This window comes from Hemitrygon akajei, chromosome 2 (assembly GCF_048418815.1).
Source record: "Hemitrygon akajei chromosome 2, sHemAka1.3, whole genome shotgun sequence".
Classification (NCBI taxonomy): Eukaryota; Metazoa; Chordata; class Chondrichthyes; order Myliobatiformes; family Dasyatidae; genus Hemitrygon; species Hemitrygon akajei.
The window spans coordinates 51,307,868-51,330,562 of NC_133125.1; the positions used below are offsets into that span (position 1 = coordinate 51,307,868).

The window sequence follows — 22,695 nt, forward strand, 5'->3', positions numbered from 1 at the left end:
TGAGGGTGCGTCATGCAAGTATAACAACCCCGAGGCAGTCACAGGGTAGCGGCATTTGATTTGATCTTGTACTCTTCTTTGCTGATACATTTTGTCAGCAAAGATTTCGACAGTTATACCAAATGAACATCAGCACTTGGGTGTGTCCAAGAAATTTGTACGCAACATCTTGCAGCAGCTTCTGACAAGTAACAAACTTCTTTGTTGTTTCACGCTGTGTGTTTGGATTTGAAATGCAGCTTTGAAGTGGTCAACATTGCTGTCCAACTGGGTTGCACTGGACAGCTCTATAGTGGTGTATGCCTTAAGTGTTCGACCCTTCATTCTGCTGAAATGCTGAAGAAGTGAAGTATTGCTTCCATTATGGAAAAGCTGAATTGAAACTGCCACTGTTTTGTCTTGTTTGCATGCCTTGGAAGACAAAGTGAATCAAGCTAGAGATAACCTTGAAGGCAGGACTAAGAGAGAAATTAAACTTACTGGAAAAGCTTTAGCGAACAGAATTGACTATAATACATCTGCTAAGAGGATTAAAGATTTAATACCGTCAATTAGAAATCTTTTGCAGGAAGAACAAGAAGATATTTTGGGAGTGCAGTCTCACTTGGATGATTTTAAATCCCTTCATGAAGATGATACTAGGCAACATAACTTGCTGCTTTCTTTAATGTCTATCTCTAAGTGAGATAAACAGGTTGAAGACTTTGTAAACATTGATACGCTTATTGGTACAGTCACAGCAGAGGCTGAACAAAGGCTGAAACAAACATGTGATGTTGAAGGTCAGTTCCCTGGTGGAAATAATAATATTTACAAAGACAAAAAACGGGCTGTGACTATGTTTAAAAGTGATGAGTTATAGGATGATGTACACTCTGAGGGGAGCGTGCGTAATGTACGTGCAGCACGTTCTATTACCAGCAAGATTTCCCATGCATCTGATACCACATCGGTACACTGAGTTATATGCAAGGCAACAGGTGTGGAGGGATAAACACGCTTTGGAAGAAAAGGTGGAACAGCTTCGAAAAGACCAAGAAGAACAGGCAAAGCAGCCTCTAAATTACAGGAAGAAATAGCAGCCAAGATGGCCAGGGTTAAAGTACTAAGGGTTTCAAGTGCCATGGATGCTAAACATGCTCCAGCAGAGCAGTTCTCTGGTGAGAGTTCCTATATTGACTTGGAACAAAGAAAATCCAACATGCTCAATGTCAAGGTGGATACATTTGAGAATCAAAAGTCTTTGATCCACAAGTTTGAACCCCAAGGGGTATTTCAGGGTGCTTGGGTGCTCGCTCTCAGCCTGTCCCAAGGAGGTACTCCGAACCTATGCCATACCCACTGGCACAAGGTGCTTCTGAGGACATTAATTTACACTGTGGTGACACTCGTCTTTCAGATGATAAAGGTCTAAATGCCACACTGGAGGCCATAAGGGAACGAAATGAAATAAACAAGCATAGTGATGCAATAACAACACATTGCATCACTGCCTAAAAGAGAGATTCAAATCTTCAATGGCGATTGATTGCAGTATCATTAATTTATGAGGACTTTCAAGAACAGCGTTGAAGTCAAGAAAGTCAAGAAGATTTTGGCGGCCATCGAACAGTGTCGAACAGTCCTCTGTAGCTGCTGTGGAAAGTGAAACTGAGCCCAGAGCTAATGAAAAGGGTGCAGATTCAAAACAAGCCGTGAATGAAGCAAACACAGCAGTGAGTGCTGCTCTAGTATCTAACGGTCTTATAGGGGCTGGTGATCATGATTGTAAACTTGCTACAATTCCAGTTCAGTTGAAGTCTATGAAGGGTAGCAAGACAGTGGCAACTTATGCTTTCATAGATCAAGGACACAGAGCCGTATTCTGCACAGTGGGTTCCGTGAGCAAGCTCAACCTGACAGGAAATGGAACATGCATTTTCTTATACTCCACGAGTCAAGAGAACGTTGTGAGCAGCTACATCATTTCAACATTGGAAGTCTCTGGCTTAGATAGTGAAAACTATTGTGAACTGCCTGAAGTCTATACACAGAAATGTCCGCCATCCACAATGGGAATGTTCCTTGTCAGCAAGATCTTCAAGGATAGTCTCACCTGAAGCATGTTTATTTGCCAGAAATTGTTTAGGAAATTGTTTGATCTGTTGGTAGGGATGAAAGTGCCTCAGGCATTGAAGCTGTTGCAAGTGATTCGCAGTGTTACTGATAGACCTATGCAATCAGAATAATGCCAGGTGGGACTGTTAATGGACCATCGAAAGGAGACTGTGATGGTGGAAGAGACTACAGGGACTTCAGTTTTGCACTTGGATGAGCTTTGGCAGCGGCATTTCAAGACAGATTTTCTTCAATGCAGTCAAGAGGGACAACCTGGTTTGGCAGGAGAAAATCACAATCCAGGATAGACTGCTTATCAAAAGAGGACAATTGTATAAATGTTGAGATTTCATGTCTCCAAAGTCTTAGTAGCATGTAGTTGTAATTATTATAGTTTCATTATTAGGGGGCTGGAATGTAGGAGCCAGGAATCTGTTCTCTGTTGGCATGTATTCTGTGTTGTGCATTTATTATGTTTATTATGGTAACTAGTCAGACGAGTGGGGGTGTGGTAAAAGCAAAGGCAAGAAGTTACGTGTAAGTTAACAGCCCTGTGTCGGTCACAGGCTAGTGACAATCGTTTTGATTTTGGGTTAGTTTTTGCTACTGCATTAAACTTGATTCTGGTGCATTTCACCCTGCTCATTTTCCAGAACCTGATTTAGCAATGCCGCCTTCCCTGTCAGTCAATAGACGTTTTCATAGAAAGGTATCCTGGACACATTTTAGAAACTACACACTCTGCCATTAACACTATTGCAATTCAAATTTACACTGGGATATTTAAAATTCCCCAAAACACCTACCCTATAGATTTTGCATTTCATTCACTAAAGCCTTCCTTTCTATTTCCTCCTAAGTATCTCTTTTACTTATTATTATAGAATCCAACAATGTAATGGTTCCTCTGCATATTTTTTCTTAATATTAACCAACAAAATTCGATTAGAACACTGTGCCACCATTTTCTCCAGCTCTGTAATATTCTCTTTCATCAGTATGACTACTCTGTTTATTTCTTTCCTTTCTGGTGTGAATACTTATTGCCTAATCCCATCCCATGTAGACAAGTTTCTATTATCACAACCATGTCAAATTCCCATGTGACTTACTGCACTTAAAGTTCACCACACTCTCTACATTCACATAAAAGATACCTTCATTCACCCCAATGAAATCATTTTGCTGATCTACTCCAGTATGAATTGTCTTGCTCGTTTTTTTTGCCTTCTTTTGGCATTGGTTTTATCTTTGTTACTCTGGCTTTGTCTGCCTGTGTTCTTTTAGGCTTATACACTCTGCTCCATTCTGTTATACACTGTTCACACTTGGTTTTTCGTTGCACTATTGCCTTTTATACATGATCCATGACAATTGGATCTGCTCACAATCAAGACTCAAAATTTTAGAGGTCAGGGTCAACCAGGGATGTTGCAACCTAGCTGCAAGCCAGGACAGTACAATGTGAGGAGCAAGCTGTTGCCAATGTAGCAAGCTCTCCCTCTCCATGCAGCTGAGTAACCCAAAGGAATGGCAGAGACCAATACAGTTTGGCACCAGGAGCATTGCAGGATTTGCCAGTCAGTGTTGTACTCAATGTAGGATTGCTTAAGGGTCTCCAGCTCCGAATTTTTCCCTCAGGGTATACTCCCGAAACCTTCCCCCTAAGTGGGTATAGCTGCAAGGCAGCAGAGGGTTGAGATCAGAGCTTTTCTTCCCCTAGATGAGCTGCCAGCCACAGCTGACAAGCCCATCTGTCTGAAATGACTGGTTTTAAAGTAGTAGTAAACCAGTTTTGTCCTTCACCTGTCAGTAGAAATGGTTCCACCTGACTTAGTAAACAAGCCCCACGTCAAGTTCAAAAGCTAGACTTAGTTATCAGAGGGTATTGGATGTGCCCACCATTGGGAGCATTTAATAGGTAGTGGGAGCATATCCTCATAACTACCCCCCACTATAACAACTTTAAGGAACCATGTCTCAAAATAATGATACTTATTCCCTTCACTATACCACCTCTTTCCTCTGCCACGTTCCTTTCTCTTATCCCCTTCCAAATTTCATTTGTATCATGCTCTAATTATCCATATCTATTTTACTTCTAATTTAGGAAAGGCAAAAGATAACTGTTAATACTGAGAGTCACAGGAGAAAGTGGTGGAAACGTTCAGCAAGGTAGGCAGCATCAGTACAGCGAAAGGCTGTATCATGTCTGTGACCTTTTACAAGAACAGGAAACGTGAGAAAACGTGTTTCAAGTTGTTGATAAGAGGAAGGAGCAAAAGAACGTCCGTAAATGAACAGGAACCAAGAATCCAAATAATACTATTAACACTATTATTGTAGGTGTTACTCTCAGAGTCATAGACCACTACAAAACAGAAGCAGGCCCCTTAGTCCACCTCATCTGTATCAACCTGGTCTTTTGCCTAGACCCATTTACCTGGACCCAAACTATGGTCTTCCATACCTCTCTCATCCATGTACCTATCCAAACTTCTCTTAAAAGTTTCAATTGAACCTACATCTACCACTTCTGCTGGCAGCTCGTTCCACACTTACTCTGCCCTCTGAGTAAAGGTGTTCCCCCTCCAATTCACCCTAAACTCTAGTTGATCCTCCTGTAAACAATTTGTCTATTTTAGTCCATGAAGCAAACTACTTTTGTTTTATATTTTCTTCAGCATTTACAGTTCACAGATGGCCAAATGTGTAAGAAAAACATGTTATTATTCGATATTTTGCAACTAAAGGAAATTTCTACATGGTAGATAAAATTAGAATACATTGGAAATTCTCAGTGAATCAGGTAATATCTGTGAGCAGAAGTAAACTGGTCATTTCTAATGTAAGACTATCAACTACTTTCTCAGCTTACTTCTGCTCACAGATATTACCTGACTCACTGAGAATTTCCAATGTATTCTAATTTTATCTACCATGTAGAAATTTCCTTTAGTTGCAAAATATCGAATAATTACATGTTTTTCTTACACATTTGGCCATCTGTGAACTGTAAATGCTGAAGAAACTATAAAACAAAAGTAGTTTGCTTCATGGACTAAAATGTTGATTGATCCTCCTGTAAACAATTTGTATAGCTTCCTATTGTACTGTATACATTTTGTAAGCAATTTTAATGCATGGGAAGGAAATTGGCTGTTGTGCCTACAAATTACAGACTAATAGTCTGTGCTGACCACTTATCATTAGCTGCTCTGACTGGAGTGTTATCTTCTGTAATTATAAGTAGATTAAACACATTATTTGCCAACATCAGATGTGCAAGTTATCCACCTTCAATATTTATTTTACAATATACTTATCTTAGTCTTAAGAAACTAAAATCATAATATTAGTTCCCTGCCTATTGGACTGTTAATAGCTATTGTTCTAAGAACTACAGAAGAATCAAAAAGGATGTAGCCTGGAGCAAAGTTTGCTATATGTTTACAGAAAATCATTTTATTTATTGTGTTATATATTTGTCTGCTAACATAAACACCAGCAAACTCATCAACTAATAATTTACTGAAATCAATTACAATTTACTTGTTTTGAACTTTTTGATAGTTAATAAGAAAGGAAGAATCTTTCATGGGAGAAGTTAGACAGATCTTGGGATCATCACAGTCTAAAATTTTCACTGCTTGTGTAAGATAAGCTTAAGTTCATCACAATATGGAAGTACTTTGTATTACATTTGCAACACAATAAATGCTGGAGGAACTCAGCAGATCAGGTAGCATTTATAGAGGGAAATAAACTGTCCATTTCGGGCCAAAACCCTTCATCATGTAATATAATATTGCATTATTGTTTACAGTGATACATATCATACCTCATGAAGTACATGGTTTGTTCTGTGAATTTTCTCTTTGTTTGTTAGCCAATTACTTTCTGGAGTTGTGGATTCTAGATATTGGGTAACTGGAGATGGTGTCTTCCAGAGTCTCCTTGGGAAAGTAACTCCCAGTTTACAACTTAGAACATAGAAATCTACAGCACATTACAGGCCCTTCGGCCCACAATACTGTGCCGACCATGTAACCTATTCTAAAAACTACCTAGAATTACACTACCACATAGCCCTCTACATTTCTAAGCTCCATGTACCTATCTAAGAACCTCTTAAAAAACCCTATTGTATCCGCTTGTAGATGTAATGGAACTTCAGAACAAATAAGTCAATATGGTAGAGCTAGTAAATTAGTTATTTTTGAGCACATAGTTGATGACTGACCACATAATTAAAATACCTAAGGTTTAGATATGGCGAAGAAGGTGTGTTTCTTGCTAGTTGACTATAAGTAACCTAATATCCATTGAAAGAGTGTTTTGAATTTCATCAAGAATTATAGAAATCTTCCTGCTGTGTTGGTAAACTGCGAATTTTGGCAGGTAAACTGAAAGGGCTCATATGTTTGCTCTGCCAACCCAGCCTAGACTGCTTGGAATAAACTCAAAGAGACGTGTGAGATCGTCAGCTTGGACAGAGGTGATGTGTTTCTGTACATGCTGGGTTACTAGAGGAGGGAAATTCACCGAAATTCAAGATCTGACACTGAGAATCAAGACTCCACCTAAATACCCTAAACAAACAATGGTAGGCTTTAGTTTTATTTATTGGTTCATTCGGGAAAATAACAAAATTGGCATTCTGAAATAAATTCATCCTTTCTCTTCATTGAGTGATGCATAACTCCTACTAGATCTTAATAAAAGCTTCATCAAAATCTTGGTCGACTTCAAGACCAGCACTAGGAAAGAGTAAAGAAGCTTCTAAGAGTGTTACTAAATTACATCAAATGTGTTCATGAGATTTTTACGTAAATAGTCCAAATTTGTGAACAAAAGCTTTTACGTAACCCGCATGGGTCTCTCCTAAAATGACATGTATTAATCTCCTAATTATGCCACAACGTTTAGTTATGTCCAGATATTTCGAGATGTCCACGATTTTATCATTCACTCTTGCTGAATATAAAGCGCCTACATACGTTTTCTTGACGCCCATTCGGCGCTGGAAAGGCAATAATGTGGCGACGGAAGAGGATCAAACACAGCTCCAGGTTTTAAAGACATGAGTTTTGCGGGCTGACTGTGCACAGCTCTTGGCAAGCAACCAGTCCGATTAGAGAACTGCATAGTACCATTACCAAATGTAAGTCAGCTGCCCCATTCTGAAGATAGTTCACAGCCAACAGCTGGCGAAAAACCCTATTGGCAACGCGTTCTTGCAGTCTCATAGTGGGGACAGACTGTCTCTAAAATCAAGCAGCCACTCTCACTACAAGCTCCTTTTCAAGCCAATGCATAGTCGAACTGTCCTTTCTCCAAACCGTCTAGCCCGTCCGCCCATGTGGACGTGGGCATGCTCCTGTACGGATCCAGGAGGATCCTGAAGCATCTTACGATGAGAATTCCCAAGAAGATAAAAAGGAAGATTACAAAAGCGAAGGTGGTTTTCTGTTCCAGAGTCATGCCATGGTGGGCTGGGTCTACAGCCGGCAGCAAAGTAGACGTCGTTTCACTTTCCATCCTCCAGGCGAGCTGAAACGAATGCTCCCAGAATTTTCTCTTTCTCATAACGAATTCCTCGAGCCCATGGCGAGAACGGCTGGATCGAAGCCCTCGATCTAAAACGAGCAAATGTTCAATGTTGGAAAGTTAGACATTCTTCAGACAGTTAACCTAAAGCAAACTTGTCAGCGGAGTTTAACTGCGGAGTGACAGCATTCAGCAAGAAAGTACATAACACATAGCATTCAGTTATTTCTTTGCAAAACTGCGGAAATGTCCCAGTTGCTTTTAATTTCATCCAGTTAACATCATCACAACAGCCCAGCAAATGTGATTTAGCAACAGATCACCAAACTCAGAACACTTTTAGACATAACCCCCCCCAACGTAAATACCAATAAAAACTTCCGAAATTTTGGATGACCCAACATCCCTAGAGACTTTGAAGAATCGCCATGTACCTACCATACGTCCAAATGCAACGTTGTCAATACTTTGCCAAATAACATTTGGGTTCACATATTAACATCAAGAGTCTCACGAGCAGGGATTGTGATCTGAGCTGTGCCGTTCCGACCAGTCTCTTGCCAATTGCACGCACGCCCTTCTTTCCCACTCCTCACTCCAAGCACTGTCATTCTGATTACAGTACAGAGATTCTCAGGGAGATCAGGTTATGCAGTTAGTCTTTAAGGCTAAATACCCCACGAAGCGACGCCGTTGGTATCTCATTAGGAGACGTCGCCAGACTATTGATCATTCTCACTGATTAAAGAATGTGACGTTTCGGGATCGGATTCTGTCCCGGTGCCAAATCGCTGGAATTAGTGAGTCCTGCCAAAGATATTTTAGAGATTTTCCTCCTGTTGATAAGCATCTGAATCCTTCTTATATGCATTTAAAGCATGCAATGCCTTGGTTCTCACGATGGTACTAATATTTTTTTTCAGGGTTCGCACGATGGTACTAATATTTTTTAGAAAGAGAATCACACTAAAGAAAGACGGCAGTTCTTCAACAGATTGCAGGTATTGTGTACAGACATGCGCGCTTACGTGGGTAAATACCAGCTGTACCTCTTTCTGTTCGAAGGAAAAGATGATCCATTCTCCCATCAGTGCGCTTGCTGCCTTCCTCGATAAATTGCACAGAATGACAAATTAGCCACCCCTTCTCGGGTACTAATGTCTGTCGATTTCTCCTGAAAGGTCGAGTCAACACGGGATACTCTAATGCCAAGCAGGAAACTCCCTTTGAAATGGGAGGATCGATGAGATACAGGTTCAATCGTATTTACACCGGCCGATTTTTAATCAAAGCGCCAAAGGTCCTCGTAAAATAGTTCTTCCAGAAATGGTTATAGAAAAAATAAAATGTTCAAAGGGCAACCTTTGCTTTAGATCGGGGCACATAACTGTTCGGCACAGGAAGTATGAGTAAACCGACTGTGGCTTACTGCAGCCTTTCAGAACTATTGATTTATTTGGCCGAGATTTCGAGCCGCTGCGCCGCATCGTGACAGTTCATTCGAATTTTGAAACACCTTTCGTACAGCTCTTCGAACTTCGAGCAAATAGACATGCCTGCTTTTAATTGTCAGAAACAAATTGGCGAGTTCAAAACGAGACGATTAAAAAAAAGACTTCGACCACAATAGCTTGCGTTTATATAGCACCTTTAACTTTATAAAAGGTCGCAGGGCTCTTCAGTTGATTTCTGTCAGACGCCCCTTTTCCACACAAAGCCCCACAGTTGGAGAGAATAGGAAGACGTGGTCTCAAGCAGACGGAAAGGATGGGGTGAATTGAAGGAAGAGAAGTAGGGAGGTTTAAGGAAATAATTTCAACACAGAACAACTCTTGCTGGACCTTTGGAGCTGAAACGCCAGGGTAAAGCAGAAATAGAGGAATGTAGAGGACTGGGAGATCTTTTAGAAAATGGTAGGGAAGTGGCCACATAATAATTTGAAAACAAGGATGAAACTCTTGACATCAAGGTTTTATTGCTTTGGGCATCAGTGTAAATCAGTGAGCACAATAGTACTGAATAGTCACGACTTGGTGTTGGTTAGTACAGTAAATAGAGTTTTCGATGTTCAACAGAAGAGAGGAAAATAGCCAGCAGAATACTGGGAAGTTTCGATGCGAGTTAAGCGATGCAGTGATAAATACGGGCTTTGTTACAGATGTGGACATGGGTAATCTTAACAATGCAAGAGCAAGGGTGAATACATTTGGAAACCTAATGCCAGGACTCCAACCATCTGCTCAGCTTCCGAAGTAGCCAAGGAGCTGGACAGATTGATGGCTGAGAAACAAGGATTTTTGAAGAGGATGGTCTGGCAATCAAGAGGTGCTGTGAGATATAGTTAACTGTCATTAGCATTTCTGAGGATTCTAACTTTGTGTATTTACGGAACTGTACTGAGGGGGTGTATGCAGGTCCTGGAGAGGAAAGGAACGAAGATGAATTGTAGAGAGGAGAATGAAAGCTCGAAATAGGCAGTTCCAACCAATTGATGACTATGGAATGTTAATGGCGGATCATGTGGTCAACGATGCCAATTCAAAAGAGTGGGGAAGGATAGTTTAGAATGACATAGAACATAGAAGAGAGCAGCATAGGAATATGCCCTATGTTGGTCATGATACCAATCTAATTGCATCTGTCCACAAATGGTCCATGTCATTCATTTTCCTGCTTATGTATGTGGTTGTATAAATGTTTTTTAAACACTGCTGTCATATCTGTTTCTACTTGTGTGTTTCAGGCATGTGTCGCTCACTCTCCAGGTAAATATCTTACCTCACAAATCTCTTTTAAACTTTCTCCTCTCACCTTAAACCAATGCTCTATAATATTTGACATTTACTGCACTCCCTGGGAAAAAGACTCTGGCTATGACCGTCAATGCCATTCATAATTGTGTATACTAGATTCAGGCTGCCCCTTGGCCTCCAGTGCTTCAGAGGAAGATCCAAGTTTGTCCAACCTCTCCTTATAGCTAATTCAGGCAACAACCTGGTGAACCTCTTCTGTATCCTCTCCAAAGTCTCCATTTCCTAACTGTAGTGTAGCAACCAGAACCGCAGAGAATACTCCAAATGTTGCCTAAATAAAAAGTTTTACTCAGCTGCAACATTACCTGCCAAGTTTTATATTCAGTGCCCTGACTGATGAAATCAAGTTTGCCGTATGGGTTTTTACTGCCATATGCACTCATGTTGCACAATCTCAGGGACTTTCCATAATCCCTTTATACATCAACACTCCCAAGAGTCCTGCCATTTACTGTATACTTTACTCTTGCTTTTAACCCCCCACCCCCAAATGCAAGAACTCACAAGGCCATTTCTCTGCCCAAATTTCCAGCTGATAATGGCCTGCTGTATCATTTGATAACCTTTCTCACTACCAACAACTCCTCCAATGTTAGTGTCATCTGTAAATTTATTAAACAGACCCAGTCAGATTTTCATTCAGGTCATTTAAAATGAGGACCCAGCCCTGATCCTTGACAACCACCACTGGCTACAGACTTGTCATTACTGTTTGCTCATTTCAGTCTATTCTGTCATGCAATAGAGCAAGAGTGGTGCTGCTGATCTGGCAAATACTGATCTTTTCCCTTGAGAGACAATTCCTCCTTTTCCCCCTCCCCCACCAATTGTATTTAAGGTGGTATACTGTTTGAGTGCCAGATAGCCAAAGGTGGTTCCTATAGTACTTCCGAACCCTTCTTGGCAGTTAACACCCACAAAATGCTGGAAGAACTCAGCAGGTCAGGCAGCATCAATGGAGAGGAATAAAGAATCAAGGTTTCAGGCTGAGACCCTTCATTGGAACTGGAAAAGAAGGGGAAAGAAGCCAGAGTACTAAGGTGGGGGAGGGGAAAGGGTACAAGCTGGAAAGTGATAGGTGAAGCTGGATGAAGGGGAAGGTAGGGGAGAGGATAAAGTGAGAAGCTGGGAGATGATAGCTGTAAAAGGTAAAGTGCTGAAGAAGAAATATTCTGATAGGAGAGGAGAGAGGATCTTGGGAAAAGGGGAGGAGGATGAACAATAGACGGAGGTGATATGCAGGCAAGAAAAAGAGAAGGGTTTAAAGGGGAGATGGAAAAGGAGAGGAAGGGGAGGGGGGAGAAGAAATTCATGGAAGTTGGAGAAATTGATGTTCATGCCATCAAGTTCTACAAATGGTTTGTACATGAATGGAATATGAGGTGATGCTCCTCCAACCAGAGAGACTCCTCATCATGGACCAACATGTCAGAATGGGACTGGGGAGTGGAATTAAAATGGTTGGCCACCGGGACATCCTCCCTGTTGCAGACGGCGCATCGTCTGTCCCACACCCCTTTACCTTTTCTTCATTTCTAGTCCTGACAATGGGTCTCAGCCCGAAATGTCAGCTCTTTATTTCTCTCAGATAGATGCTGCCTGAACTGCTGTTCCTCCAGCGTTTAGTGTGTGTCACTCTGCACTTCCATCATCTGCAAAATCACTTGTAGTCATCCATTTACCTTGCTGAGCTTTTAGTGTTATCACGTCCATGCATCCATTCAATATTCAATAGGTTTCAATGAGATCTCCTCCTCATTTTTTAAACCCCAGCAAATACAAGCCCAGAGCATCAAATGCTCCTCATATGTTAACCCTTTCAATCCCAGATTCTTTCTCATGAAACTCCTCTGACCGTTTCCAATGCCAGCTCATCTTTTCTTAGATAAGGAGCCCAAAACTATTCACAATTCTCCAAGTGCAGTCTGACTGATGCCTTATAAATTCTCAGCAATACAAACTTGTTATTATGGTGTAGTCCTCTTGAAATGAATACTAAATTGTATTTTCCTTCCTTACCACCGACTCAACCTGCAAGTTAACCTTTAGGGAATCCTGCAGGAGGACTCCCAAGTCATTTTGCGCCTCTGAATTGTAAATTTTCTCACCATTTAGAAAAGAGTTGACACTTTTATTTCTTCTATCAAAATGAATGACCATACACTTCCCTACAGTTTATTCCATCTTCAACTTCTTTTACCATTCTCTGAATCTGTCTAAGCCCTTCTGTAGACTCCCTGCTTCCCCAAATCTACCTGCTTCTCCACCTATCAAATGTGGCCTCAAAACCATCAATTCCATCATCCAAATCATTGACATATAATGAAGAAAGAAGCAGTCCTAACAGCAAACCCCGTGGAACACCACTAGTCACCAGCAGCCAACCAGAAAAAGGCTTCCCTTATTCCCACTCTTTGCTTCATGCCAATCAGCCAATTTTCTGTCCATGCTTGTATCTTTCCTGTAATACCATGGCCTCATGTGTAGCACTTTGTCAAAAGCTTTATGAAAATCCAAGTAAAGAACATCCACTGACTCTCCTTTGTCTATCCTGCCTGTTATTTCCTCAAAGATTGGCAACAGATTCTTCTAAACCCCAGTGAGTACAGGCACAGAGCCATCAAAATAAACAAGATTTACACTTAAGGAAACCATGCTGACTTTAGACTGTTTTATCACGTGCCTCCAGGTGCCCAAAAACCTTATCCTTAATAATGGACTCCAACATATTCCCAATCACTGAAGACAGGCTTTTCTTTTTACAATATTTTTATTCAGAAGAAAAACAAGATTTACAGAGTGCAACACATAGATACATCTCAACATAACTTGTGTACATTCACATATTGTAATAAAATTGATCAAAATGTTATAGCATATCACATAAAGGTATACCACTCAGTAATCAAAAATTTAAAGATAAGTCATACATCATAAAATAAACTTTTACAGAATTAATTTCTAAGGAGACCCATGATGGGCATCTTTACGATAAAGATAATAGGACCAGAAAGTAATATTCCTTATATTGGCAGCCCAATAGTAAAACCTAAAATTGGGTAGGGCTAGTCCACCCATCTCTTTATTTCTTTGTAAGTAAACTTTACTTAAACGAGCTTGTTTATTATTCCAAATACAAGAGGTTAAAATTGAATCTAAAGAATCAAAGTACATCTTAGGAATAAAAATAGGTAAGGCCTGAAAAAGATATAAAAATTTAGGAAGAATCTTCATTTTAATCGAATTAATTAGGCCAATTAGGGATAAAGAAAGAGGAGACCATTTAGAAAGCATCTTTTTCATATAATTTAATAAGGGGTTTAAGTTTTTTTTAAATAAATTCTTGAAGGGTTTAGTAATTGTTACACCTAGATATGTAAATTGACTTGTAACAACTTTGAACGGAAATTTGGCATTTGATGAGATTAGGTCATTTAAAGGAAATAGCTCACTTTTATGTAGGTTCAGCTTATATCCTGAAAAAGAACTAAACTGGGAGATTAAAGAAAGAACCAAAGGTAAAGAAGTTTCAGTGTTAGAGATAAAAAGTAAAATATCATCAGCGTATAATGAAATTTTATAGACAATAGGTGCAGAAGTAGACCATTCGGCCCTTCGAGCCTGCACCGCCATTTTGAGATCATGGCTGATCAACTACTATCACTACCCGGTTCCTGCCTTGTCCCCATATCCCTTGATTCCCCTATCCATAAGATACCTATCTAGATCCTTCTTGAAAGCATCCAGAGAATTGGCCTCCACTACCTTCCGAGGCAGTGCATTCCAGACCCCCACAACTCTCTGGGAGAAGAAGTTTTTCCTTAACTCTGTCCTAAATGACCTACCCCTTATTCTCAAACCATGCCCTCTGGTACTGGACTCTCCCAGCATCTGGAACATATTTCCTGCCTCTATCTTGTCCAATCCCTTAATAATCTTATATGTTTCAATCAGATCCCCTCTCAATCTCCTTAATTCCAGCATGTACAAGCCCAGTCTCTCTAACCTCTCTGCGTACTTCCTGGGATGTCTGGACTGTCTTACGCACTTCCTCTACAGCCAGGATGTCCTTCCTTAACCCTGGAAACCAAAACTGTACACAATACTCCAGGTGTGGTCTCACCAGGGCTCTGTACAAATGCAAGAGGATTTCCTTGCTCTTGTACTCAATTCCCTTTGTAATAAAGGCCAACATTCCATTAGCCTTCTTCACTGCCTGCTGCACTTGCTCATTCACCTTCAGTGACTGATGAACAAGGACTCCGAGATCTCTTTGTATTTCTCCCTTACCCAACTCTACACCGTTCAGATAATAATCTGCCTTCCTGTTCTTACTCCCAAAGTGGATAACCTCACACTTATATGAGACATACCTTCCCTTAGTATACCAGAAATGTCCTTAGATTCTCGAAGTGCTATTGCTAAGGGTTCTATAGCTAAAGCAAAAAGTAAAGGACTAAGAGGACAACCTTGTCTAGTTCCCCGCTGTAATTTAAAGGGCTTAGAAATTTGGGAGTTAGTAATAACCTGAGCGGTAGGAGACAAGCAGATTAATTTAACCCAATGAATAAAATTAGGCCCAAAATTAAACTTTTCTAAGGTCTTAAAAAGATAATTCCACTCAATCCTATCAAAGGCTTTTTCTGCATCTATATTTTTTTGGATGGTGAATATATCACATTCAATAACCGACGTATATTAAAATGTGAGTAACGATTTTTAATAAATCCGAAGACAGGCTAATTGGCCTCCCTCTCTTCTTAAAGAGTGGAGAGACATTTGCAATTTTCCAGTCTTCTGGAAACATTCCAGAATCTTGTGATACTTGAAAGATCATACTAATGCCTCAAGAATCTCTTCAGCTAATCTCTTTCAGGACCCTGGGATGTAGGCCATCTGGACCAGGTGATTTATCTACCTTCAGACCTTTCAGTTTCCCAAGCACCTTATCCTTAGTAAATGTAACTACACTCTTAAATTTCCGTCATATTGCTAGTGTCTTCCACAGTAAAGGCTGATGCAAAATACTTACTAAGTTTGTCCACCGTCCACCACTTCTTTATCCCACATTACTACCTCTCTAGCATCATTTTCCAGCAGTCTAATAACTCTTCCCTCTCTTTATTTTATATATATTTCAAAAAAATAACTTATGACATCCTTCTTTATATTATTGGCTAGCTTACCTTCATATTTCATCTGTTTTCTCCTTATAGATTTTTTCATACTCATCTGTTCCTTTTCAAGAACTTCCCAATCCTCTAACTTCCCATTAATTTTTGCTATATTATATACCCTCTCTTTTCCTTTTTTGCCTCCCTTGTCAGCCTCAGTTGCCTCATCCTCTCTTTAGAATACTTCTTCATCTTTGGGATATATCTTTCATGTGCCTTCTGAATTACCCCCAGAAACACCAGCCATTGCTTTTCTGCCATCATCCTTGCCAGCTTCCTCTTCCAGTCAACTTTGGTCAGCTCCTCTCTCAAGCCGCTGTAATTCCCTTTACTCCTTTGGAATATTGATACATCTGATTTTGAATTATATCAGATTATAATCATTGCCTCCCAAGGTTTCCATTACCTCAAGCTCCCGAATCAAATCTGCTTCATTTCACATTAGAGTTGCCTTTTCCCTAGTGGGTTCAACCACAAACTACTCCAAAAAGCCATTTTATAGGTATTCTACAAAATCCCTCTCTTGGGATCCAGCACCAACCTGATTTTCCCAATCTACCTGCACATTGAAATCTTATAATATACGTAGGTATTTTTGTAAAATTTGACTGGGAGCTAAATACTGGTCAGGATGCAATAGCTTATTTATGTTTTGCTTGATTATATCTCCTGCTTAATATCTCAATAACACCAATAACAGTGCAATACTCTATCAACACTCACTGGAATAGGTGTAAAAATTTTAGTGCCTGGAATTGTACTTGATCCCACGATCTGCAGGCTCACCTGATATTAAAATAGGAGAAAATAATTATACCTTTAGGAGATAACATCACTTAAGGAAATGAGAGAAAAGTTTTCATTTTCCCTGTGTCCCCCATCTCCAATGAATTCACTTGCAAGTACTTCCCCATGTTTAGAAATGTATGCATTCACTTCATCGGTTTTACCACACTGGCTACTGCACTCTCCCACCCCCCACCCCCAACACAGATAGAGAATTGTAATCCTGAAATTCACCACATGCCTCACTCTACTAAGTATAGGCCTATCATCCAGTCCTCTGCTCCCTCTGCTCCACCCCTTCAATGGTTGCCTTTTGTCGTACAGTAGATATAGAATATTTGATCCTCAAGCTCATTTCCTTGCTTCATCTATTTTCATCTTCCAAGGCATCTTTGGCTTCGGTTCACTCTCTACTTCTAGTTGACCCTCGGCTCTTGATCAGTTTTATTTCCCTGTTCTTACTAAGTTTTTTTGTGACTAGCCTTCAAAAAGCTGTTTTTTTTGTGTGTTTTGTATGCTGTTGTTTTATTTACAATACTTTTTCCATGCATTATTGACTTTGTTACCGTAGGTATTTGATCGCTGTCAAATCACAATATGTTATTTTGTGCCTGGATCCTCACTTCTTAGTATGCACACTTTGATTCATGAGAAGCAAATATGTTTCAGAAAAAAAAACAGTGCCTATAAAAGTATTCACCCTCTTGGAAGTTTTCATGTTTTATTGTTTTACAACATTAAATCACAGTGGATTTAATTTGGCTTTTTTGACACTGATCAACAGAAAAAGAGTCTTTCGTGTCAAAGTGAAAACAGATCTCTACAAAATGATCTGTTAATTACAAATATAAAATAAAAAGTAATTGATTCACCCCCTTTAATATGACACACCAAATTATCACTGGTGCTGCCAATTGGTTTTAGAAGCGACATAATTAATTAAAGGGAGATCTGTTTTTGGAGTCCTGTGTACAGTCAAGGTGTTTTAATTAATTGTAGTAAAAATACACCTAGTGAGCCGGTACCCTGGCAAAAACTGTCTCAAGAAGAAAAAAAGAACACTCCAAGCAACTCCGCAAAAATGTTATTGAAAAGCAGAAGTCAGGAGGTGGATGCAAGAAAATTTCCAAGTCACTGAATATCCCTTGGAGTACGGTTAAGTCAATCATCAAGGAGTGGAAAGAATATGGCACAGCTGTAAATGCTGTGGGGATGTTTCACTGCAACAGGCCCTGGAAGGGTTGTGAAGGTAGAGGGTAAAATGAATGCAGCAAAGTACAGGGAAATCCTGGAGGAAAACCTGATGCAGTCTGCAAGAGAACTGTGACTTGGGAGAAAATTTGTTTTCCAGCAAGACAATGACCCCAAGCATAAAGCCACTGGAATGTCTTAAAAATAACAAAGCTTTATGTCTTGGAGAGGCCAAGTCAGAGTCCAGACCTCAATCCAATTGGGAATTTGTGTTCAGACTTGAAAAGGGTTGTTCCCTCATAATCCCCAAGCAATCTGACAGAGCTTGAACAGTTTTGTAAAGAAGAATGAGGAAAAATTGCAATGTCTATATTTGCAAGAGACCTATCCATATGGACTCAAGGCTGTAATTGCTGCCAAAGGTGCATCTGCTAATTACTGACTTGAAGGGCATGAATATTTATGCAATCATTTACTTTGTGTTTTATATTTGTAATTAATTTAGATCACTTTGTAGAGATCTGTTTTCACTTTGACACGAAAGACTCTTGTTCTGCTGATCAGTGTCAAATTAGCCGAATTAAATCCACTGTGATTCAATGTTGTAAAACAATAAAACATGAAAACTTCCAGGGGGGGGTGAATATTTTTTACAGGCACTGCATATTTTTCTGTACTACTATTGATTCTGGGAACATATGGTGAGATTATGTTTTGTTTAACCATGATGCCGCCAGAATTGTTAAACTTGTCAACTCCTCTACAATAGTCTGGATTTTGCCTCTCTGAATGGGTGTCTTTAGGAATGAGTCAACAGTTAAATGAGGGTTTTTCAGAAAGTTGTCTCCAATCTATCTTCTTGCAGATATACACTGACCATATCCAGGTTGACTAATAATAACAGAAAGTCTTATTGTCAATGTTGACTTTTTGAACAAAGCATTTCGAAAAACTTTGAGGACCTCTGAAGCTTAACTGAATGGACTCATCAGGTTTCCTGCAACAGTCGAAGCAAGCTGAGAGATATGCAGGCTGGAGAGCGTGTGCGCGAGATTCCCGGGAAGCTGCCCTGATGCTGCAGTCCACTCTCCCTGATTTCTTTTCACTTTGAAGCAGCTTTATCGGCTCAGCTCAGAGACAAATGATAAGCACAAGGTGATACACTTCTGTGAGATGCACATCAAAAAAGGTCTGAGAGTAGCATAGTCAAATCCATTTGACAGCTCGGCTCATCATAGTCCAAACCATTTGCACGCTGAGGAGAACATCAAGTGTCCTGAGAGATCTGAAGCCATCCATCAGTATGCACCAAGTACAATTTCCAGCATGATAACCTTGTACGGCACTCTCTGCTACTTCACACAATAGGAGGATTTGGTTCTGTAGGAAATGCAAGTCTGAGAATGGCTTAGCTCTTCATAGAATGAAGAGGAGCAGAGGAAATCTACAAAAGGCAATCCAAGAAGACTGGTGCAGTTGCTGACCCGGACGCCTAGCACGTTCTTCTTGTTGGTGTTTTTTAAGCCCATTTAGTGTCCATACAAGTCATCCGAATGCCAATCATGCTACCCCACTGCCTCAACAGAAAGCCACAATGCAAAAACTGCCATGCAGCCCCCACACAGACACGAATAGTTTGCCATCAGTCCATGTCTTACCATTTTGCAATTTATAGGGACCCCGAAAGGCATTCAACAAAAATATGGTACAGACCATGGAGTAATATGGCACAGATACAGGTCCTTTGGCTATAGTGCCCACACATCTAGTCCCAGTTTCCTGTGGTCAGCCCATATCCCCCTAAGCTCTACCCCTGTAGGTACCGATCCAAGTGCTTCTTAAATGATACTATTGTACCTGTCTGAAGCACTCCTTCTGGCTGCTAGTCAACACCCTTTGTGTAAAAAAAATGCCCCTCAAGTCCCTTTCAATTTTCTCCCCTCACCCCCAAATTTATGCATCCTAGTTCCAGATTCCCCCACCCTGTGGAAAAGACTGCTTACATCCTCTTCATCTATGCCCTTCATGATGTTATAAACCTCCATAATTTCACCCCTCATTCTCACATGGTGGAAGAAATGGACCTAGCCTGGTCAACCTCTCCCTGTAACTCAGGCCTCCTAGTACAAGCAACATCCTTGTAAATCTTTTCTGCATTCATTTTAGTTAAACTTTCTTATAGCCGGGAGACCAAAACTTTATGTAATACTCCCAAGTAATTTATATATCTGCACCATAATGCCTCAATTTGTATATCCATTGCCCTGACTGATGAAGGTAATCATGCTAAATGTTTTTTTTCTGTACTGTTGACCTGTGATGCAGCTTTCAATGAACCATACAAATATTCATTGCACTCCTGAATGCCCTACCATTCACAATATACGTCCTGTGTTGTTTTGACTTTCCAAAATGAATCTCCTCCTTCAAACTGTATTGAAATCCATTTGCCACTCTTTAGCCCACTTCTCTAAATGATCAAAATGCCCCTATAATATACAATTACCGTCTTCACTATCAACAACACTTCCTAGCTTTTGTATCATCCACAAATTTACTGATCAATCTTCTGCACGCACATTCAAATCATTTACATAAATAACAAATAAAAAGAATGTCAACTCCTGTGATAGTGTTTATTTGCTTCTAGCCATTTCTGGGCATTAACAAAACACTTTTATCATAAACACATTACCTCATACATAAATTACTAAAATATTTACAAATATGTAAATGAGCTGACAGAGCATTTAGATACTTTGTTTAGCATATCAGAAAAAAATTAAACAAAATGGTAAATGAATGTTTCTGAATAGATAGCGCCTTACTAAGTTGGGCCAATTGTATGACAAAGCTCCCTTTTATATCTAAGCATGGGACTCTTCAAATTCAAGCCTAGATTTAAATTAATCTGTCAGTAAAATAAAGCTGGAAAATATTTTATATTGTCTTATGAAATACTTAGTTATTCGTTTTTTGGGATGTAGGAGTTTAAGCATTTGTGTCGAGAACCTAAATCTTACCTCTATTTGTGGTATGCAGATAATCTTAACATTTACTGATAATCCCAAGAGTTCAGTAAAATCTTTTCTTGGAAATGTACATGGTTTCATTAAAAATCCTGATGATACGATGAGCTTCTTAAAAGATAGGACTTTCTGGTACATGTTCTGATACATTACTCTTTGATTTAAACTAGGACGGCTTTAACTTCATTGAATACTGAAAGAGTGAAGGAAAAAAAGCCAAGCATTATATTTCACCTTGAGGATTGCAGACAATTCCCATTAGCATGGAAATCACCAGTTTATGATTAGTCTTTATTTTTTAGAAAATAAAATCAACAAATATTGCATTATTTTTTCCTCAAAAGGTATATTCATGTATAGCTCAAACAGCCAAATATTTCCTGTTGATTTATTTGACAGCTGACAGGATTTGAAGCATTCAACACTTAAGCAAATTATGAATATATTTATTAGGGAGAGGGGAGTGGTATTAGTTAAAATGCCACATAGACCAATCAAATGATGATGATACCTTTAATATGAAAACATGTAATTCACCAAATTCAAAACCTTTGCTCTGTTCCAGTCTCATGTGACAATTACCATGAAAATGAATTTGAGAGTTTGATTTAGCAACAAGACATTTACAGACTTTGCCTCAAAATGTACTGTATAAAATTAGCAAGAGCAGCTCTGCAGTTAGCAAACACTGAGCCTTGCAGTTTTATTTCCAAGATGGCTTGAGAGACCAAGAAGTCTTATAGGTGCTCCAAAATGAATGAGGAAGTCAAACCACACAAGCTGTTTGCTTTGAAATAACTAAAAGTATTACTTCATGGCTGACGTGATAAGGCTTGAAAGAAAGCTGGGAAATCAGCGGGTGCCAAGCCTGTACCCAATGTTGTGCCAATTGGACATGCTTAGCTAATAATGGCCACAAGGATTATTCTGGTCATTTTGTGTATGTATGCAGGGGCAGTGTCATAACCATGAGCTCTGCTGTGGGTCTAGATGCACATATAGGCAGGCCGCGAAATAGGTTCGGCAAGCTCGCTCGTGTGTGCACATTCCAGCTAATTACTGTTCCATTATGGTGGTATCCCAACCTCCCATCCAGACACCACCACCCCCACTGGTCTTCCTTAACAATTACACCCCAGCTCTTTATTTACTTTAGCCCATGGTCTCCTCCATTCCCAAAGGTGACCTACTCATACTGCATGATGTCTTCTCCAATTGTTAATACCACCTCATATCCTCCTCTAATACCTACAAAGACTTTGGAGCTTTGAAAAATAGAGGGCTATGGGTAACCCTAGGTAATTTCTAAGGTAAGTACATGTTCGGCCAGCATTGTGGGCCAAAGACTCTGTATTGTGCTGTAGTTTTTCTATGTTTCTATGTTTCATAGGCCAGATTCATAATCAATTTTACAGATTTCACTGACATCCAAGGAGCTTTATAAAGCAGAACCGAATATTATTTTCTAATAGTTGACAACTTCTACATTCTGGGGTTTACATTCCCAGGTTTACAATAACTTTGAAGAATTTGAATACTTCTTTCTACGCAAGTTGAAATTTCATCACCATGAAAGTAGTGAATCTTTGGAATATTCTCTCCAAGAAGGCTGTATAGTCTTGGACATCAACTGCGGTTAAGAAAGAGAGAGATGGATTTTCAGTTATTAATGGAATCCAGATAAGTGAAGTTAGTGCAGGAAAGGGGTGCTCAGATAAAAAGATCAGTCATGATTTTGACTGGGAGAATAGGCAAAAAATAGCATATGCCTGCTTCCATGTCTAATACTTATATCTTGTTATGTTCCTTTGTTTAATGAATTTAAGTTATTTTCTTTGAAATCTCAGGATGGATACTAATGGTAATAATTTGCTATATTTCCCTCCAGTAAATAGCCATATCTAGATTTCATTCAGTACTCAACACTGGCTTGATACAATGCAACATTTTATTGCTAACTCAGAAATAGAAAATGCTGGAAATATTCAGCAGCTCAGGCTACATCCATTGGAAGAAAAACACTGTCAGCATTTCAGATCAACATACACAGTTCTG

General features: G+C 39.7%; 1 protein-coding gene across 1 annotated transcript; it reads right to left on the minus strand.

Annotated features, from left to right (window-relative positions):
- Positions 1 to 5,548: 5,548 nt before the first annotated feature.
- On the minus strand, positions 5,549 to 9,069 carry ctxn3 (cortexin 3). Its single transcript, XM_073063904.1, has 2 exons — positions 8,697 to 9,069; positions 5,549 to 7,736 (listed from the first exon to the last, which is right to left on the minus strand). Exons 1-2 carry the CDS (start codon positions 8,725 to 8,727, stop codon positions 7,402 to 7,404), a joined length of 366 nt encoding a protein of 121 aa, XP_072920005.1. The 5' UTR covers positions 8,728 to 9,069; the 3' UTR covers positions 5,549 to 7,401.
- Between the last annotated feature and the right edge of the window lie 13,626 nt (positions 9,070 to 22,695).

What these genes read in the sequence shown, in the direction of transcription:
- ctxn3 (XM_073063904.1), bottom strand. Translation starts at nt 8,727, where the DNA reads ATGGATCATCTTTTCCTTCGAACAGAAAGAG. An exon ending in TTTCCTTCGAACAGAAAGAG is followed by an intron (nt 7,737 to 8,696) that starts GTACAGCTGGTA and finishes TGCTCGTTTTAG; the next exon opens with ATCGAGGGCTTCGATCCAGC.